The sequence below is a fragment of the Tenrec ecaudatus genome, chromosome 1 (assembly GCF_050624435.1).
Source record: "Tenrec ecaudatus isolate mTenEca1 chromosome 1, mTenEca1.hap1, whole genome shotgun sequence".
Taxonomy (NCBI): Eukaryota; Metazoa; Chordata; class Mammalia; order Afrosoricida; family Tenrecidae; genus Tenrec; species Tenrec ecaudatus.
The window spans coordinates 166,328,264-166,347,630 of NC_134530.1; the positions used below are offsets into that span (position 1 = coordinate 166,328,264).

At 56.7% G+C, this 19,367-nt stretch overlaps 1 protein-coding gene across 2 annotated transcripts in view; it reads right to left on the minus strand.

The window, feature by feature from the left end:
* Positions 1-11,967: 11,967 nt before the first annotated feature.
* The window catches only part of IQGAP3 (IQ motif containing GTPase activating protein 3), a 36,876-nt gene continuing 29,476 nt past the window's right edge, over positions 11,968-19,367 (minus strand). Inside the window, exons 28-38 of one of the 2 annotated variants that reach the window (XM_075563418.1) lie at positions 18,332-18,416; positions 17,786-18,018; positions 17,448-17,580; positions 17,256-17,358; positions 16,619-16,745; positions 16,085-16,172; positions 15,222-15,434; positions 14,688-14,854; positions 14,357-14,461; positions 13,822-13,930; positions 11,968-13,104 (exon numbers count right to left, since the gene is read on the minus strand). In XM_075563418.1, the coding sequence (XP_075419533.1) occupies positions 12,991-13,104; positions 13,822-13,930; positions 14,357-14,461; positions 14,688-14,854; positions 15,222-15,434; positions 16,085-16,172; positions 16,619-16,745; positions 17,256-17,358; positions 17,448-17,580; positions 17,786-18,018; positions 18,332-18,416 (1,477 nt within the window). In that variant the 3' untranslated portion in view covers positions 11,968-12,990. The remainder of the gene's footprint in view (positions 13,105-13,821; positions 13,931-14,356; positions 14,462-14,687; positions 14,855-15,221; positions 15,435-16,084; positions 16,173-16,618; positions 16,746-17,255; positions 17,359-17,447; positions 17,581-17,785; positions 18,019-18,331; positions 18,417-19,367) is intronic. The other variant, XR_012786895.1, reaches the window with a different exon arrangement.

Genomic DNA, 19,367 nt, shown 5'->3' on the forward strand with positions numbered 1-19,367 from the left:
GCGGTGAGAGCTGGCCTCAGCAGGCAGGCACGAAGTGGAAGCACGAAGAAATGCTGGGAGAAAGAGTAGGAGTCCGAAGTTTGAATATTTGCACCTGGGAGAGAAACCCAGGGAAGGCAGCGTCCGCCCTTGGTAAAGGAGGGTGGGAGATCTCAATCGACCTGTAGCTTAGCATCTGAGTGCTTAGCCATTGTGCCACCGGGCGCCCTTTAGCACTTAAGGCCCATCTAATTGTCATTCCAGCCTTCCCACCGCGCCCTGCATATCCACCAGCACTGCAGAACCTTTTTACAGGGCTGTGTCCCCAGCACCTAGAACAGCGCCTGGCACTCAGGAGTAGGTAGCCTAAGTATTTGTAGGAAAACAATGAATTAATACTTTAAAAAAACAAAACAAAACAAACCCATTGTAAAGCCTCATTGTGAATTGGGTGAGGTTAATAAGCAGAACAATTTTCCGTTCAACAATGCATATGTTTTTATTTTTTTAATCAGTTGCAATCCCCACAATGTAACATCACTTATCCCAGGCCCCGGGGTTTCCTGTTTCCATTTCTCATGTCCCAACCCTTCTGAACTTTGTCTTTGGATAAATGCTGCCCTTTCGATCCCAAATAGTTGACTATGCTAAAGCCCGTGGCCTTCCCTAGTGCCAGCATCCCCCTTTTAGCCTATTGCGTGGCTGAACACAGAGCCATGCGGGGGAAGTTCATTTCTAATCCTGAAAGGTTCCACCGGTCTCCATCTGACCAGGAAGCCTCGTCTTTTGGGATCATTTTGAATTTTGTTCCACATCTTTCTCCTGCTGTAGATCTAGGATCCTCTGATGTGATCCCTTTCACAGCAGGTGGTAGGGGTAGCTGGGCACCATCTAGTTTTTCTGATCTCAGGGGCCTGGAGACTTGATGCTTGAACAGTCTGGGCTTTTAATCTGTTGGATTTATGTTCTCACATGTCTATCTGCTTTCCTCCCGACGGGAAGAGATCACTGGGTGTACCTTAGCTGGCCCTCAAAAGCTCTGAACACCTCACTTGCTACTGGCCAAAGTAGACTATTGTCTCTGTGGACTATGTTATGCTAGTTGGCCTTGTCCCCTGAGATCATGGTCCTTAGGTTTCAAGCCCAGTGACTCATTCCTTCAAGGTGTTTGGCTCTATCCAAGAAGTTTTCCTAACTTTGATCCCTGTATGCACCACCACATAAATACCCAAGTACAGGTATTCCCCATGAAAACGGTTTATATCTGTGAGCATGCTTTCACTCTCCGGCCCACACCTGTTCAGCCTGTGTGTCTATCCAAGTAGCTACTCATCTATTGCTTTCCCCTTCACCCAGTTAACATGTATCTACTCTCTAAGCCTCCTGGACTCATAGCAACCTTTAGGATAGAGTTGAACTGCTCCTTAAGGTTTCTGAGACTGTAAGTCTTTTTCTTTTTTCTCTTTTTTTTGAGACTGTAAGTCTTACACAAGCAGACAGCCTCATTGTTTTCCAATGAAGCAGGCTGGTGGGTTTGAACTTCTGATCCTTTGGATGGCAGTCTTAATGCTTCTTCTGCATGCAGCACCATCAGGTTTCCTGGGCTACCCTCTCTCCAGTATGAATTAATCCTTTGAGTCCCATGGAAAGTCACTTTCTTTAGGAGCTTAAAGGAGCCCTAGTGGTGTAGCTCGGTATGCGTGAAGCAGCTGTGAACCACAAGGTCAGTGGTTCGAACCCATGAGTAAGATGAGGCTGCGTGCTCCTGTAAAGATATAAAATCTCAGAACCCGCCAGGGGCATTTCTGCTGTGCCCTGGAGAGCCGATATACGCTGGACTCCATTAAAAGGCAGTGGGTTTTTTGAGAGTTTAGGAGGCCTTCTTGATTGCCCCACCCAGATGCAAGAAACAGCCAGGGTTAGAAACAGTAGCTGAATCATCACGGGGCCCAGCATTGAGTAAACTCACTCTTCCTTAGAGACCCCAGAGGGCGCTTCAGAGAGCGGAACAAGGACTCCTGTAAACCTGCCTTCCAGGTCCAGCTGCACCGTTTGTCAGCTTGGTAAGCTTAGTGGCCTTGGGCAAGTCTCCGTTCATCTTCGTTGTCCTGCCTGTGAAGTGGGGCTGAGTCTACCTGAGGGCAGTGTGTGCGTGCGTGCGTGTGTGCGTCATGCGGTGGGGGTTACATCTGACAATCACTGATAGTCTTGATTGATCACTTAGTGGAGAGTACACTGAAGCGATGGAGGGCAGTGGGGTGTAAGGTGATCACCTCCTCTGCTTACCTTGCGCTCCTCAAGGGCCGGGGGGTCTTGCCCTACTAATGCGATTCTAGCACCAAACACACTCGGATGGCCTTTAAAAAAAGCTTGGTGAATGAAAGAAGGAATGAGCTCGTTCTTAAAATTAGACCTTCAAAATCAGCCCCTGAAGCCGTTACCCAAAGAGAGAAAACACTACAGATGCGGCCCCTCACTGCCCGCCCACCCCCTCCCATGCCACCTCCATGTCCCAGGTTGTAAGGCTCCCCAGTGAAGTTCAAACCTGGATTTGGGAAAGAACCTCATCTCGGCACTGGGACCCAAAGTATTATGCAAATGAGCCAGAAATGATGGGTGAGTAATGGAGACCTGGAGGGGAGGCTCTTCAGCTCCCCGGGGGCTAAAGCCTGTCCCAAGCACCCAGGCTGGGCTTCTGTCGGGCAGGGGCCACTATAAAGAAGGCAGGGAGAGGGCACTTCTCACCTTCAGCCGAGAGGCTCTCCATCCCCAGCCTTCTCTTCTGCAACCTAGTCTGTACCCCTATGCCTCCCGCGCCCCTCTCTCTCCAGCTCTGCCTCTCCCCGTGCCCCCTCACCTCCCAACCTGTGCAGTAGGTGGCCATGGCCCTCCTATCACCTGGTTCAGGCTCCTGGGCCAGAGAAGCAGTCGCCACCTGTCCTGGTTCAGCCTGACTTGTAGCTGCTATTGATCGGCTTTTCAGTTGCTGACGCCATCTCTGAAGCGGGAAAGCTGACATTTAGACAGAGAAGGGACTTCCTGCAGGGGGGCAGCTATGACCCAAAGGAAGGCAGTGAGAGCCCTCTGTCTGGGAAGACCAGGAAGAAATGGTGAGCCCCTCCTTGGGCAGAGGGCAACCCTATCCATCCCAGGCACTCTGGGGGTGAGAGTGGGTTTCCCCTGCAGGAATCTCCTATCGGCCTAACCTCTGGCTCCGCCCCCTGCAGGGGTGGGGTGAGCCAGGGAGCACTCTGTTCCAGAAAACCCCAAAATAACCTGCCTTCACTGTCCAGCTGCTATTTCTGTCCATCTTGTTTAATTATTCAAACCCAAGTTGGGGCGTGAGCTATAAAAAGCTCTCTTACTTGGGGACCCAGGAGAGCTGGGAGCCCCGCCAGTTACAATAGCAATAGACCACAGGGTTTGGGTGAGGTCACTTGGTCGGGCCTCTGTCTGTAAGTCCTTTCTATCTGCCTGCTTTCTGTCCTGGGAGCGGAATCCAGGTCACCCTCCCTCAGCCTCCCTCATGCCCTCCTTTCCCCATCCCTTCAACCCTTGCCCTTCCTGGGAGCCAGCCTTCGCTCCATCCCCCAGCTTCATTCTGGAAGCCTTTCCTCTCAGCTGCCCCTACTAGAGTCTGAGCCCATGGATAATACTGTTCTCCAGGGAAGGGCGCTGTACACATCAGGCCACTCAACAGTCAGATTCAAGCACTGAGGACTAAGGGAAGTGGGTGGCAGCAGGGAGGCTCAGCAAAGAGAACAAGTCAGGGTGGGCACAGAGACAGGGAGATGAACCCGTGCCCTTGGAGGGGACTTGCTGCCAGCCAGGGCTGGGGCACTGTGCCGGGTAAGGCCATGCCGGACCATGCCATGTACTGAACCTTATTGGGGGCCTCTCTGCGGAGGATGGAGGCCAGGCAGCAGCAAAGACCCGTGCTCTTCCAGCCTGGTCCTCTAGTTCCCCAGAAACTCACAAGTCAGTTTCCGCCAAAGCCCAGAGCCAGTGGAGGGAGGAAAGCAAGCCTCCCCTGGGGACCTCTTCTGTGACCCTGCCACCACAGGCCTTTCCGGGAAAGAAGGGAACAAGGGGGTGTGGTCGTGGTTGCCGTGGCAACACGAGGTTGTCATGGGTGACCAGTACTTGGCCTTGTAGAGAGAGGGAATTTAAGTTCCCAAAGGGAAGAGTGGCAGTTCGTAGTCTAAACGGGAGGGGGCGCAAGCGTTTCTGGGGCCGCCCCGCATCCCGCACCCCCCACAAGACAGACACATTTGGACAGACCTGGAGTTACCAGGTGGGCAACAGACTCAGGTGCAGGTGGCTCAGTGAACCTTGGGGGCCCCCCCCACCCCCCACAGGGAAAGACCATTGGTGCAGGCAGAGCCAAGGGCAGGCACCAGAGAACTCGGGAGAGGAAGGGGCCAGACTTCTGTGTGGGAGGGGGACCAGCAGCTCCCCGACCCCCTGGCTGCAGAAGCTTGAAACCAACCAAGAAGCCTGGCTGGACTTTCCCAGAGTCAGTGTGGGACCAAGGGTTAACAAGAGCGTTGGGTTTCACACGCGGGCCTATTTTTGGGGCCTGTTCCCACATGTTCCTGTCAGCAAGCTGCAGCTCCTGTGAGGTCCAGCCCGGCTCTCCCTGCCGCAGCTGCTACGAGAGCTATGAGGGGAGGTTGCTGAGGTATGGGGAAGAGGTGCGCCGTTGCTAAGCAACAAGAGGCTGTGTACCTGGAGGGCATAGGAGGGGGGCCTGGCACCATTTGTGCCAGAGGGGCGGGGCAGGGTGGAAATTGCTCAAGGTCCCTCTCCCTGGCAATGTGTTCATGAGTGTATGCCCGTGTGGTCCCACTCAAGGACACTGTGGTTGTGGGTGCACGCTGTGTGACACCCCGTAGGACTATCTCTGTGAGCTGGCAGGAGTGGGGGTAGGGGCAGGGAGGAAAGACCAGGCTGGCTATCTTCCTCAGGGCTCACTGACCCCATCTGGGAAAATTCCAGAAGGTGGAAGTTTGGTGGGGAGACTGAGCCACAGGTCAGAGGCCCCCTCCCTGGTTGGAACAGCCAGAGGCTAGACATGGAGTTTCCTGAAGGTGAGTCCCCTCACCCACCCAGCAGTCTGCAGGAGGCCTGGACTCCCAAAGCTGAACTGCTCAGCCCCGTTCTCTTATTCTATTGCATTGTTTCGACTTGCGATTTTCTTATGAGGTCGACTGGAGTTTGACAAGGCGTCTTGGTGGCCCAGTGGTTAAGCACTTGGCTGCTAGCCCAGAGGTGGTGGGTTCAAACCCACCAGCAGCTTTGGGAGAGAAAACTGTGGCAGTTTGCTCCCCTGCCGATTACCTCGGAACCCTGGGAAGCCCCTCTAGGGGACAGTTCTACTCAGCGCAGTCCTGCCCCAGAGGGTCCGTGGGAGGGAGACCCAACTGGACAGTACGGGTTTGGTTTGGACTTTGGGCTGTGGTTTGGCAGAAATCGAGAGGGAAGAAGGACCCTTTCTTGGAATGTGGCCACCTCCCTCCCCCAAGGGCGTCTTTTCCAGCCTGCAGACTTGGCAGAGGCCCACAGCCCAGGCCTTGTCAACCTCCACTGGCTCAGCCCCTTCCTCCAGACAGGGTGTGGGGAGTGGTGAGGGGTGGGGACCTGGTGGTTTGCACCAGTCCCCCCTGTGGTGACAGCCTGCTCACTGCTGTCTCCGCAGGCTCCGGTTCTGCCACCACACAGACTCCACTGCGCATGTGGTCCACACTGGTTCACGGCTCCGTGCTGTCCGTCCTGGCGTGAGCCCCAGATTCCACATGGAACGGGGTGTGCTTCTGAGTGCTCCTTCTCTCAGGCAGGGCTGGGGAGTTACCAGCTGCAGACTTTAGGCCCTGGTGAGGGCTGGGGGTGGGGAGGGCTGAATGGCCCAGTAGACACAGGGGCAGTAAAGAGTCTTCTTACTCCTGACCCGGAAGAAAAATGGCCACATTGGGGGTTTTAAAAAGGGCGCGAGCTTTGGGTTGTATGCTTGCCCGTTGGACACGGAATTACCGTCTTCCCTTTACAGACGCTGGGGCTGCGTCAGAGAAGTGAAGGAGTGTGTTCATGGTCATGCGGCAATGAGGGGCAGCGGGGTGGAGGCCTCGCCAAGAGTTCAGGGACACAAGGGCTTCAGTTCACACTGCTGGGGTGACTACAGGGTCGCAAGGACGCTGAAGGAGCCCAGGACTCTAGACAGAAGGGAGCCCCCAGATTGTCGCTGCGATAGTAACCTGGTGAATTCAGTGTTGCAGGAGCTAAGGAAACGGTGCACACTTGGTGCTTTGCCCTTAGTTTCACTTACGTGGTAGGCGACACAGCTTCTTGCCTTCCATCCTCTATAAGGGGTGGGGGGGACACAAAGCAAAACAAAACAAAACTCACAGCCATCGAGTGGATTCTGGCCCAGACGTCTGATTGATTCTGACTCCTCGTGAGACCCTATAGGACAGGGTAGAACAATCCTGTGACTTTCAGAGACTGTCAACTCTGCACAGGAGCAGAAAGTCTCGTATTTCTACATGGAACAGCTTGTGGATTCAAACTGCTGACCTTGCAATTGGCAGCCTAAGGCATAAGCACTAAGCCACCAGGGCTCCTGGTAGCAAGGAAAGCAGACAGGAAATCAAGGGCACATGTAAGAAAGGTGAAAACCTGCACAAAGACTGGCAGAAGTTTGTCCAATGTGCAAGGGACAGCCCAGAGAAGAAGAGGGAGAAGTGTCCAGAGGAGGGGGTCGTGTGAAGCAAGAGTCACAAGAAGAAGCCAGGCGACAGGGAGGGAGTTCAACTCCCAGCTCCTTTCGGCTCCCTTTCCCTCCTAATACAGGTCTGAAGAGGAAGTCTCTGGGAGCTGAAAATGGGGAATGTGCCCAGCCACTAACTGAAAAGTTAAGTTCAAGTCCCCGGAGAGGCCTGGTGATCGACTTGTGAAAACCCAGCCGCTGGAAACCTTATGGAGCCAGCGCTGTTCTGACACTGGGGGTGGGATGGGGTTGCGGGGTAACCAGGAGTTGGGACGGACCGACCTGAGCCAGGAGAACTGAAGGCCTGACAAGTCCAAGGGCGAATCTACAGCCCAGCCCAGCGCCTTCCTGCCTCCACTCTGTGAGGCTCACCGAGGCTCTGAAGGAAGTGAGCTAGCTGATCCCGGTGGCATTGCCCATCTGTGAGGGAGTTGGAGAAAAGCAGAGGGGCCAGAGACGGGAGATGGAACTCGGAGGTGCCCATCTCTAAGAGAGGGCAGTGGTAGAGTTTTTGAAGCTCCAGGTGTTACCGCCTCACACAGTTTTGGAAGATGACAGAAGAAAGCAGGGACCATCAGGAGCTAGTTGGGGGTCACTGAGTGGCTTCACTGGGGAGAGCAGACCACACCTGGTGGAACTCTGGGAGCGGTGACCTTAAAATGACGGTCTGTAGCATTTTTTGTAGAGTGTTTCAGAAGTCGGTCGTTTTGTATAAAGTGTCCTGTGCTTAGTTGTAACAACAAAAACACACGGACAAGTCCAGTTGGTGGCCATCGCACACCTGCAGGGTGAGAACTCTGCAAATCTGTTGGACCCTCGGCACGTGCTCCCTCTGAGCTGTCGTCCTCACCGGATTACAAGGAGGCTTTGAATCACCGGTGCCAATCATTTTTCTGAGGCCGAAGTAGTAATTTAAGGAAAGGAACAACTTAAAAGAAACAACAACAATGACCGCTGAGTGCATCTTGACTCACAGCGACCCTCTCTGTGGGGTTTCTGGGACTGTAAATCTTCATAGGAGCAGACAGCCTCATCTTTGCCCCACAGAGCAGCTGGTGGGTTTGAACCGAAAATCTTTTGGTTAGCCGCTCAACACTTAACCCACAGTGCCACTAAGGCATTGATGTAACTACCAGTAGTGTTGTAATTCAATGTAGAAAGATTTTACAGAACAATTTTGTTAGTGTTCATGTAATTTTTTAAAAATCATTTTATTTGGGCTCATACAGCTCTTATCACAATCCATCCATCCATCAATTGTGTCAAGCACATCTGTACATTTGTTGCCATCCTCATTTTCAATACATTTTCTTTCTACTTGAGCCTTTGGTATCAGCTCCTCATTTTCCCCCTCCCTCCCTTCTTCACGAACCCTTGATAATTTATAAATTATTATTTTTTCCATGTCTTAGACTGTCTGATGTCTCCCTTCACTCACTTTTCTGTTGTCCATCCCCCAGGGAGGAAGTTATATGTAGATCCTTGTAATCAGTTCTCCCTTTCTTCCTCCACCTTCCTGGTATTGCTACTCTCATTGTTGGTCCTAAGGGGACTATCAGTCCTGGATTCCCTGTGTTTCCAGCTGTTATCTGTACCCGTGTACATGCTCTTGTGTAACTGATTTGTAAGGTAGAATTGGGGTCATGATAGTGGGGAGAGGGAGCATTCAAGAATTGGAGGAAAGTTGTATGTTTCATTGGTGCTACACCGTACCCTGACTGGCTCCTCTCCTCCTGTGACCCTTCTAGTGTTCATGTAATCGAAGAAGCATTCTGTTTAAGTCATTTACAGCTATATTGACCACGTATAATTCTGTGCCCAAAATGAATCATAAACATTACTATGGATTCTGTGTGGTCTGGCTCAAGAGGAGGAGGTCCGTAGGGAGAGGAGGGATCTGCTAATCCCGATTACTCAAGTGAGTTTGGACATCCCTTGAGGGGGTGTGAGAAACTGTCGAGCCCATTCTGGCTCCTCATGATCTCGTGTGACAGAGTCGAACTTGCCTATGAGGTTCCCCACAGGTGTCCCAAAGAAAGCCCATCACCCAGTCTTCTCCCCGAGAGCCACTGGTGGGCTTGAACTGTTAACCTTTCCGTCAGTAGCAGAGGAGCATTTACCCACAGTGCCACGGGGCTCCTCGTAGCCGGAGCAAGGAATACCTGGCTAACACCTGCACCAACATGGTGATGGGATCTCGGTAACGTTAAGCTGAGTGAAGTAGGCCTTACGTAAAAGGTCACACCTTGAATCATTCCATTTAGTTAAAGCTCACCTAGAGTGGAAGGGACGGAAACCATCGCAGGTACGCGCTTTGTGGAGACTTTCTCCCATCTCCCCGGTGACCTTGTCATTGTCTGGGTGGCAGTCTCTGAGGCACAAGGTCCTCATTCAGGACCCGCTAATCTTTCTGCTGCTGCGTTTGTCACCCCCCGTGGTTTTGGTATCTTAAGAAACCATTGCCTAAGCAAGGTCATGAAAACTGACATCTGTTTTCATTGAAGAGTTTTAAGCTCTTTGCCCCCCCTCACCATTTCATTTCCTTTTCTCTGTTTAAATTCGGTGAGGGTTTACACAGCAGATCACCGGTGTTATTTCCAGCAGTTCACACAGTTTCATCTCACGGACTGAAGTCTCCTCTACGTAACACCACTTCGCCCATTTCTTCCATGAAGTCCTCCTCTCCTAACCCAGGTTCTGAACGTGGTCCTTGGGTGCATGCTGCCCTTGGGGTGCTCTAGGGCCTGTGCACTCCCTGGTGTTAGTGTCCTTTTATAGATGGGTCTATGGGTGCTGAGCCAGGAGGTTAAGTTCGGTTCTAGGCCTGGATGGTGACCAAAGGCCAGAGTCTCAGGGATTCTGCCAGTCTCCATCGGATCAGTAAGCCTAGTCATTTTTTAGCGTTTTGAGTTTTCTTCCATATTTTTCTCCCACTCCCACTCAGAGCAATTGGTAGTGGTGGCCGGGAACTGCTGAGTTCCTCTGGCCCGGCAGGTGGACGTGGCTCATAGTTAGGGCTCCTTTTGAGTTGATCTTGTCCATATGGTGTGAGGCAGGGGTCCAACGTCCAGGTTTGCATGTGGCTATCCTGGGACACCCAGCAGGGTATGGTGAGGACAGGTCTTCCTCTCTTGATTTATCATGGCATCTTACACTTAGTTTTCTTTTCCTCGAGAGATTTTTCTGGTGGGAAGGAAGGTTCCCTATGTCGGATTGGGTGTGGCCAGGAAAGAGCATGACAAACCAAAGCCCGTCCAGGACCAAGGCGGAGGCAGGGGGAGCACGTTTGAAAGGACATGGCACGAAGGGTGGGCTAACAGAACCCGCCATGCTGCACACAGACACAGGGAGACGTGGACATGGACCTGCATCGGGAGCCCCATTCATTCTGTCTCTTACCAGCTCTGTCACCGTGGGTGACTACCCAACCCTGGCAGACCAACCTTGTCTGCGGTTACCTTGTTTTGAACATTTGTTACCGTTGTATAGAACTGACCGCGGTGGGCTGTTGTGAGCAGAAAGGACCTCAGTAAGTGTCCGTTTGGGTGACACTTCTGTCCGTAGGTCCCCTGTGTGGCCAAGATCATGACTGAGCACAAGCCCCACGGCCGGATGGCGCTGGAGCCGTGCGGCGTGAGATTTCTCATGGTGACGAATCACGTGTGGAAACTCAGGTCCCCTGGGATGTGTCACTGTCACCTGTAGCAAGGCGGTACTTGGAGTCTGCTGTGACATGTTAAGAGGGAGAGGCTGTGACGGAGATAGAGTGTGACAGCCAGGCAGCGCCTGAGTGACAGAATGGAATGCAGTGCAGGGAGGCAGGCGGCACAGGCTGGGCTGGCCGCAGGCGAGGAGGTAGATAGAGCCCCAGCCAGGGCTGCCTGGGAGCTGAGAAGTCAGGTCAGCCCCTCTCTGTGCCACCCCTCCCCCAGACTCCACTCTCCACTTCCTAAAAAGGCAGGCAGGGGAGGAGACCTCCTCGGTGGAAAGGGGACTTTTGGTTGTTGTTGAGAATGCTTGCAGCAAAATAGAGACAAATTCAGGTTTCTACACGCACGGTATCCCCGGGGATCCCGTTCTCCTTGTGCCGCCACTCCCACCCTCCTCCCTGAGTTGTCCTCCCCCACCCACCCCGTGAACATCAATGCCCTGCCCCTTAAGGTTCTAACCTGAGGTGCTGCTGTCAATTTGACCCTATCGTTGGCTCACCAAAGAGTATAATGTTCAAGGCAGATCTGTTTTGACTAGTTAAGCTTGACTGTTATCTGGTTTAAAGACTTTGGTGGGGGGAGGGGCTTTCTTTAGGTTTAAAATTCTGGAGGGGTTGGGCAAAAATCTCTCTGGGACAGTGGGGGTTCATCTGCCCTCCGTGGTACCACAGTCCGGAGCCGTGATGATCTGAAACGGTCCTGCACTTTCCTATTTTGAGCGGGATTCTCCTAAGGAATCTTGGATCACAGCGGTCAGTACTTCGAGCTGGGCACCATCTAGTGCATCCGGTCTCATGGCAAAGGAGGCATTTATTCATAGAGGCAATTAGCCACACATCCCACGCCCTCCTCCTGCTCCTGACCTTTTTACCTCTGTGGCTCCAACTGAGCAGAAACAAATCACTGTGTCTCGGATGGCCGCTTGGCAAACTTCGAAGGCCCTAGGCACTACAGTGAACCCAGCAGTAGAGCAGGAGCTCTGAGCCTGTGATTAGGCCAATTAACTGGGGCATCCCCTGAAACCATGACCTCCCCACCTCCAGACCAAGGAGCCTGGTCCCATGAGCTGCTTGGCTGTACCGAAGCAGGCTCTGGAAAGAGGAACTTGATCCGGGCGTAGGGCACGCAGGAAGTAAGGAAGGAGCTGTCACATGGTGTTGGTGCCATCACCCAGGGCTCAGAAAACACCCTGCTGGAAATGTGTGCAAAGTGGGTGGGGTGGCACTCAACTGCTTTCTCCTCCTCCCTCAGCTTTAGCCTTCCGAGTGGCCGATAAAAACAGAATCAAAACCTAAGCATTCCTTCCTCCTTCCTGTCCCCTGGGGAGGGGAGAGAGGAATCAACGCCACATCTCATTAAGCTTTTACGAGCTCGGGCAGGCAGAGTGGGCCCCACCGGAGGCTGGTGGAGAGGGTGGGGGCTGCAGGAAGGACTCCCCAGCTCTGGGGGAAGAGCTGCCCCAGACCTTGGAGGCCTGCTCTGCGGGAAATGAAATAAGGGGGTTAACAACAGATGTGGGGGTAACAGCTGCATTTATTAAAGTGAAATCAAAAAGGGCAACAGGGATGGGAAGCTGGGGAGATGGGGGAGACAACAGACAGTGGCAGAGAGGGGACTGCAGACCTGTCAAAGCGGCCTGGAAGAGCTGGCGGAGGGGCAGGAGAAACAAATGGGGAAGACTGCGCTTTGCACCACGAGGCTCAAATAAGGAGCTCGTAATCGCTCGTGGGAGGCTCCCGGCCCCTGACTGGAGGGGACTGGTCAAGGCGAGCATGATTCGCGTGAACAGGGGAAATGAGAGCACTCCGTGACTGGGGGAGCCACGGTGAATGAAGGCCGCGGCGTGATCTGCAGCGTAGGGTGGGAGAGAGCATTTAAATACCCTAGTGACCCACATAGAAAATGGACAGACGGGGGCTGGGGCTTGAGGCAGCAGAGGGCCATCCTGCCCATGCTGCCGCGGAGGCATCCGGCCACGCGGGCATCCCGAGGCAAAGGCAGCAGCCCAGCATGCACACGCACACTCCAAGTTGGGGAGCACGAGGGTGGGGAGCGGTGGCCTGGCTTCAGCAGGGCAGGGGCACCCGCTGATGTAGTGAGATGGAGGACTGGGGAGCCTGGCCTTGGCTGCAGGGGTCTGCGGACAGAAGGCAGGCAGAGGGGGACCGGGCCATCTTTAATACTGGCTGGCCACAAGCGCAGGGGGGCATCAGTGGACACCATGGACACTGAGCAGCCTCGCCTTCTCAGGCCAGGGGCTGGACCACAGGTCACTCACTCCCCACCTGGCTGTAAAACCATGGTGTTCTGGGAGTTTAAAGCCACACTGCCTTCCTCCAGGGCAAGGTCCACTCGAGCCAGTGAAGATCCTGCCTGCCCGTGGCCATGGTGAAAAGTCCCAGCTGGGGCTGCCGGGCCGCCCGAGGGCGGCTGCGGCCTGAGCTGTGTGTGTGCACAGAAGGCCAAGGGGAGGGCGAGTTTGTGATAATAAAGCGACCGGGGAGCCAAGAGGGGCTTGGGTAGCACCCACGGCTGCTCTCACTTCCACAGGAAATTCTTGTTGAGGAGGAAGATGAGAAGGTTGACGTTGACCTTGGCCTTGTTGAAGAGTTTCATGACAGCCACGCCCTCATATTGAAGCTGCAGGAGGTCCTGGGAGGGGACAAAGGGACCAGGAATTTAAGGGCCGAGGAATCCTGGGGGGTGCAGTGGGTGACCCATAGGGATGCTAAGGGAAGGCTTGGTGGTTCCAAGTCTGTGGGAGAAAGAAGCCGCCGCCTGCTCTCAGACCAGCAACGCCAGGACCACGGGGAGCCGTCCGCTGGGTGGCTCGGAGCCAGGATCAGCTTGCTGGTGTGGGGTGGCTGTGGCCCAGCAAACACTAACATCTCGGAGATTGACGTAGTCTCCCAGTGACGGGGCAGGGCTGGACCCCACACTCGCTCTGCCAGGAAGCAGTGGAACCCCACTCTATAGACGAGAAAACTGAGGCCAGGGCTCCCAGTCCCTCAAACAGCAGAAGAGGGAGGGCAGAGAGATTTGGACTTAGAAACACTGCTTCCCTACCACTTAGGCAGCTTCCTGGCTGCTTCAGGGTTGGGAGAAGATAAAATCAGGTCCCACACCAAGCCCCGGGTGTGGACAGGGCTCCACAGGGTCTCCTGCCACCCCCGCCAGCCCTCCACTAGCCTCCATGTCCTCAGTGGGGCCACTCTGGGCGAGGGGACAGAGCCCTTGGGCAGAGCTTCTCTTCAGGAGGAGCCAGTCCTGGCTGGGCAGGGGTCAGAGCAGCTGCTGGCCAGGGAGGTGAGCTGGTCCTCACGCTGCTGGCCCCTCAGGCCCTCGAGGGCACATGGGCGTGCCCCTCACCTGATAGTGAAGCTGAAACCGCTCCATGTCCACGCCCAGGAACTTGGCATTGACTTCGAACTTGCCCGCCTCATCCCCAGGAGTGATGTCAAAGATCACATTTCTGAAACTATCAGGAACAGGAGTCACAGTGGGGATGCGAATCTTCTCTCCAGGGCCACCCCCACACTCCCACCCTCTCCTCAGCCTGGCAGCCGTGGGCGTCACGTAGAGCTCAGGTGTCCATTCTGTCACCCCCGCCAGACGTGGCTCTCGGACTTTGCCCAGTCCCCCTGCTTGTCGATGTACCCAGCCCACTGCTCTCTCATCCAGGAAGCCATCCCAGAATGCTCTGCCTTAGGGCACTTGAAACTGTGCCAGATGCTGCCTGCAGCCCCGAACTTTCTGTCTGGGATGTTCTGTCTCCCCCATCATCCTGGCAGCTTCAAGGCGGGGACCATGTTTTCCCCCAACCTGGCGTCCTTCCCAGAGCTCCACCCCCAGGCTCAGACACAGGAAGGGTCTGACATCCTGTCCTCAGAAGGCAGGCACGTACTGAGAGGCCGGAAGATCTTCAATTTCCACCAAGACCCCCTTCTCCAGGAGCTGGGCTGCGGTGTAGTGAAGACACGGCGGCGGCTTCCACCCCTTCCCAGCATTCCTGGTTAAAAAAAAAAAAAAAAAGGCCCGGAGAATTCATCCCCAGACCAAAGACACTGGTTCTCTGTGGCTGGTGGGCATGCAGGAGCCCCCGAGGCTGACATCCCACCGGGGAGACAAAGGCGGGGAGCTTGGAGGGAGGCTCGAGACTAGAGCCAGGAAAGAGGAGGCCCCTCGCATGGCTGGCAGGGTGGCCCAGGGCTAGCCTGTATGGCGAGAGGCCGTACTTGGCGCTGGGGGCCAGGTGGCCGAGGCAGGCCCGGAGGTACTGGCTGTAGTAATCGCCCTGTTCCTCGTAGAAGGTGGTCTTGGCGCTCAAGCCCTGGAACGTGGCCTGAAGCTTCAGCAGCTCTGCTTTCCGCCGTTGCCGGTGGCGACGCTGGTTCCGGATGTCCTGGGGGGGGGGGGTGGCGGGAGACGGACCAAAGGAGGGGTGAGCTGGCCCTGCCTGCTACTCACTGTGAGTATGGATCTTCAGGAACAGAGAAAGGTGGGGGGCGGTTTTCTTAGGACAGTCTCAAGAGTGTCACCCTCAGGCCCCCAAGGGATATCCTGGGGTCCCCGGCCCGAGCAGCCCTGGCTTCAATGTGCCTCGGCACCCAGGCGGAGCTGCCAGAACAGTGCTGGTCTCTGGCTACTTTGAAGACCTTTCTGGACAAGGTCTTGGAGAGGAGGCCTTCTGTCTGGCTGGTGAAAGCTGTGGGTGGGCACTGGCCAGTATGCCCATCAGGCACACCCAAGATGCCGGGCCTGGGCCTTACCTTAGCCAGCTCATCCACCAGGCCCTGGTAACCGTTGGAGGCGCTGACCAATCCCAAGCCCTCCAGCTGGCGCAGGTTCCGCAGGACTCGCCGCTGCTTCTCGGCCAGCGGCAGGAGGGAGTGAGCGGTCAGGGAGCGGTGCCGCCGCAGTGGTTCTGGGGTCTGGGCCTCGCAGGCCTGGCGCCGGCCCATCAGCCGTTGGTGGGCCACTTCCTGGGGGCAGAGAGGCCGGAGGGGTTGACCAGATCCTACACTCTGCCCCTCGGCTAGGCCAGCCCCGGGGGGCCCAGCAGCAAGGAGGGATCCCAGGCCTTTTGCTATCTGGGGCAGCAGGCTGGTGACTCCTTGGGGCAGTATGAGGAACATCCAGGGCCACGTCACAGATGGGGACGGAAGACCCTGTGATCTACACTGGGCAGGGAGTGGCCAAACGAGCCAGGCTGACAGCACAGGGTTTGGGGAGGGGAGGTCCCCGCCTTTCCCTGGGAAATCCCCGGCTCATCTTCGCTCCAGCTGCTGGCTCCACTTGCCCTTGGCCCCAGCTCACCACCTTCTCCTCCTCTAGGCCTGTAAGTGGGCCACTCCCTCTGCTGTGCTCAAGGTAGGTGCCCAGAGGGCCTGCTGATGGGCACTTCTTCCCCAGCCCAGCGTGGAGGGAAGGCCAGGGCACCTCCAGAGCCCCCTCTTTTCTATGTGTGGGGAGCAGTGAGGGAGATAGCGGCAGGGCTGGCCCCCTCAGCCTTTGGGGGCGAGCAGAGGCCAGAAGGGCCCCCATCACTGGGGCAGAGAGAGAGTGAGCGAGCAGGGAAAGCCACTGTGCACTGATCAGACAGGGTCCGCAGGGCTGGCCTCGCAGCCCTCACCTGCTCCCTGGAGACGGAGATGGACAGAACCTCCTGGAGGGAGTCCCCCGGCTGGAACTGCAGGATGTCAGCCAGCATCTGCTTGGTGCTGCAGGAGGATGGGGTGTGTTGGGAGGGGCAGGGCCTGGCCCTGGCCCGACCGTGAGAGCAAGTGGACCCTGCCTTTGTCCCAGCTGCCAAGGAGGTTCGGGAGGGACGTAAGAGACCCAGTGAGAGGGGTGTTGTGGGGAGCAACCTGGGAGGGTGTTGATCATGCAGAAGCCCCCACAGCCCTGCAGACACTCTGTTTTCTTGGAGTTCTGTGTCTTCTGCTTAATGTCCCCCCCCAAATGGCTTCCTCTGAGTCTTTGCCAGATCTTTCCCAACCAAGGTGCCCCTTCAGGTGCACCTGCTCAGCGCCCCGAACAGCTCCTCCCTCTTGGTGGTCCTCTTGTAAGCCCTTGGGGTGGCAGGACCAAGGAACACACACCCCGCCAGCTCTCCGGTCTATTGGTGCTGCAGGCTTGCTTCCCCTGGAGGGGCCACCTCACCCACCTCAGCAGCAGGCTCTGGGCAGTGGTGCCCTCAGCGCCTGTCTGGAACCCTTCAACCTTGTTGCTGAGGGTCAGGGACACTTCCAGCCTGCTCAGATCCACAGTCCCATCTGCAGCGATGTTCTCCCCTGAGTGAGAGAGAGACACACAGACACACACACACAGTCACGGTAATTGTGTCCCCCCAACCCTGCCCTCACCTCTGAGCACCTCAGAAAGACCATCTCCCACAGAGTTGAGTCCTGGGAACGGACCTCCCCCAACCCCTCCGCCCTTTGTGTCCTGGTGGTGCCTGCACCTGAGCCTGAAGAACCCCATGCCCTCCTGTGCCCACCATCTTCACCACGCCTCCCTCCTCCTCCCCTCCTCGTGCTCCCCATAGCTCCTGAAATCCCTCCTCCCTAGAGAAGCCATTTGAGATGAAACAGAGAGTGGAGAACCGCCCAGCCTAGGGGTCCTTCTCCCTCTCAGCCATCTCAAGCCTCCATCGCTTGCCCCTTTGGGCAAGCAGGCGGGGCCCGCCTGTCTACCCTCTCCAGAGAGGACAAGGCCCTGCCAGGGCACGCTAACAGGCTGCCCGCCCGCTGGCCACCCCCCTCTTCTCCCCCACTGGCCCTAGCCGCCATGGGGGCACGCACCAAGGAGGTCCGGGACGGAGGGCAGCTCCCCAAGGTCGTCCAGCAGCTCATGCAGGGGGTCGTTGTGGTCAGGTGCGATCCAGTCCTGGTGCTCCAGCAACAGCTGCGAGGAGGAGGGCAAACGAGGGTCTGAGGCGGCCACCGTGGATTCCCCTGCTCGCCCCCCTGCCCCCGCCACGCTGCAGCTCTTACCTTGTGTGTGCTGACCAGCTCCCCCACTGTGATGTACACCACGGGTCTGTCCAGAGCCACCATGTCCGAGTACTCGTCCACTGCAAACCGCTCTTCTGGCTCTGGAACCTGGCAGGCCCGGCACAGGAACCTCCTGCCCCACAGGGAGCCGTGTGAGTGCCCACAGCCCCGTTCTGGCCCCAGGTCTCCGTCTCAACTCCTGTGGGGAGCCTCCCGCTCTCCACAGCCGGCAAGCCAACTTCCACAGGCTCCGTGCTCGCCACTGGGTGGTCTCCCCAGCAACCTGCCCTCCAGTCCATGCCCTGCCCCTCGGTGGGTTCTGAGAGAGGACCCCGGACCTGAACTTGAGGTGCGTCTCCTCCAGGTAGCTGTTCAGGACCCGCAGGTGGCAGTTCTCCCCGGAGAAGGCCTTGCCGGCTGCCGCGTGCTGCAGGAGCTGAGCCACGGCCCCCAGGGCGTGGCGCTGCGGGGTGGTGAGGGCGCCGCCCGCTGCCATGGCCACAATGTCGAAGGCGTCGGGGGCCACCACGGCGGGGTTCAGGAATCGGTAGTACAGGAGGTTCCCCACCACCTGCGGGCAGAGGAGGCCACTCCAGAAGCGCCCCGGGGTTCGCCCTCTTGGCAGGGAGAGAGCCCCTCATTTCAGAGAGCGGAAAACAGAGCCTGAGTTTTCTGGTGGCTCGTCCTAGTCACAGCAAACTCGAGCAAGAGCGGGACACGGCCAGGGCCGTCCTCTCTACTAGCACATTCCAGCTGCCAACTGAGGCCCTGCTGGTGCGGGATACGTACTCTTTGGCACTTCACCAGCACAGGGTCTCTGCCCTGGCCCTCAGGCGGGGAGCTGCAGGGGAAGGAGGGCCGAGGGGAGGGGAGACGACACTTGCCTTGTAGACCTCGCTCTCGCTGGCGTCAGGGAACTTCTCCAACAACGCTGTCTTCAGCACCTTGGCCACGTACCGCATCCCGTACCTGGGGGCGAGGGGTGCGCCGCGGCTCTGTTCACCTGGCCACCAGAGCTGCAGTGCCTGTCTGCCTCGCCTTCCCCAGGCTTGGCCACGCCGGGCGGAGAGCAAGCCGTGGCCCTCTGCTGTCCACAGCCTGCTACCTTTGTCCTGACCAGGACCCTGCCCCCCACCGAGCTCTCACAGCCCAGCGCAGCCCGAGGGGGGCCTCTTCTCTGGCCCCTTCCGCCTTTCCCCACCAAGGTGTTTTAGCTTTTACCTCCGGTCTCTGGCACCCACTGCCCCAACCCCAGCCCCAAGATGGCCCCACAGGGTCTTTGGCTGCCGACCCTGCCAGTGACCCCTGAGCAACTCCCAGGGCCCTGGTCTGGCCCAGACGCAGGAAGCAACCTGATGAGCTGCAGGGGGGTGAGCTGCAGGCCCCAGCCCTGACCCCACACTAACCAGCCAGACCTTCCCATTCCTTCCCCTCTGCCAGGCCTAGGAGGTGCGTGGCTGTGAGCTTCCTGCCCGCCTTAGCCCACAGGGCTTTGGAGGGCACCGTGACGGCCAGGAGCGGAGGAGCCGTGGATACTGGCAGAGTGCCATTCACATGTGCTGGACTTGATCCTTCTCCTTTCTAGGCGGCTCAAGGCCGCCTCCAGAGGGACCAGAGACAGGTGCTTATAGCTCCTTGCATCCTGTTCTTTGCTTGGTCTGGAGCCACCTTCACCAAACCCCAATTGCAAAGCCTCAGTATGCTTCTCCCGACTGGTTTACAAAGCTGAGTGTGTATCAGTCTTGGGGCTGGGGTGGGGGGCTTCTCTCACCAGCACCCCTCCCCCAGCGGCCCTGGTGAGTGGAGCCAGGTGATGCCCCCCTTGCTAGATTTTCATTCATTTGAAAATCACTCGTTGGCTAAAGTCTAAGACTATTGACTCATTGTCAACCTTGAAGGGGGAGACCAGTCGGGTGAGGT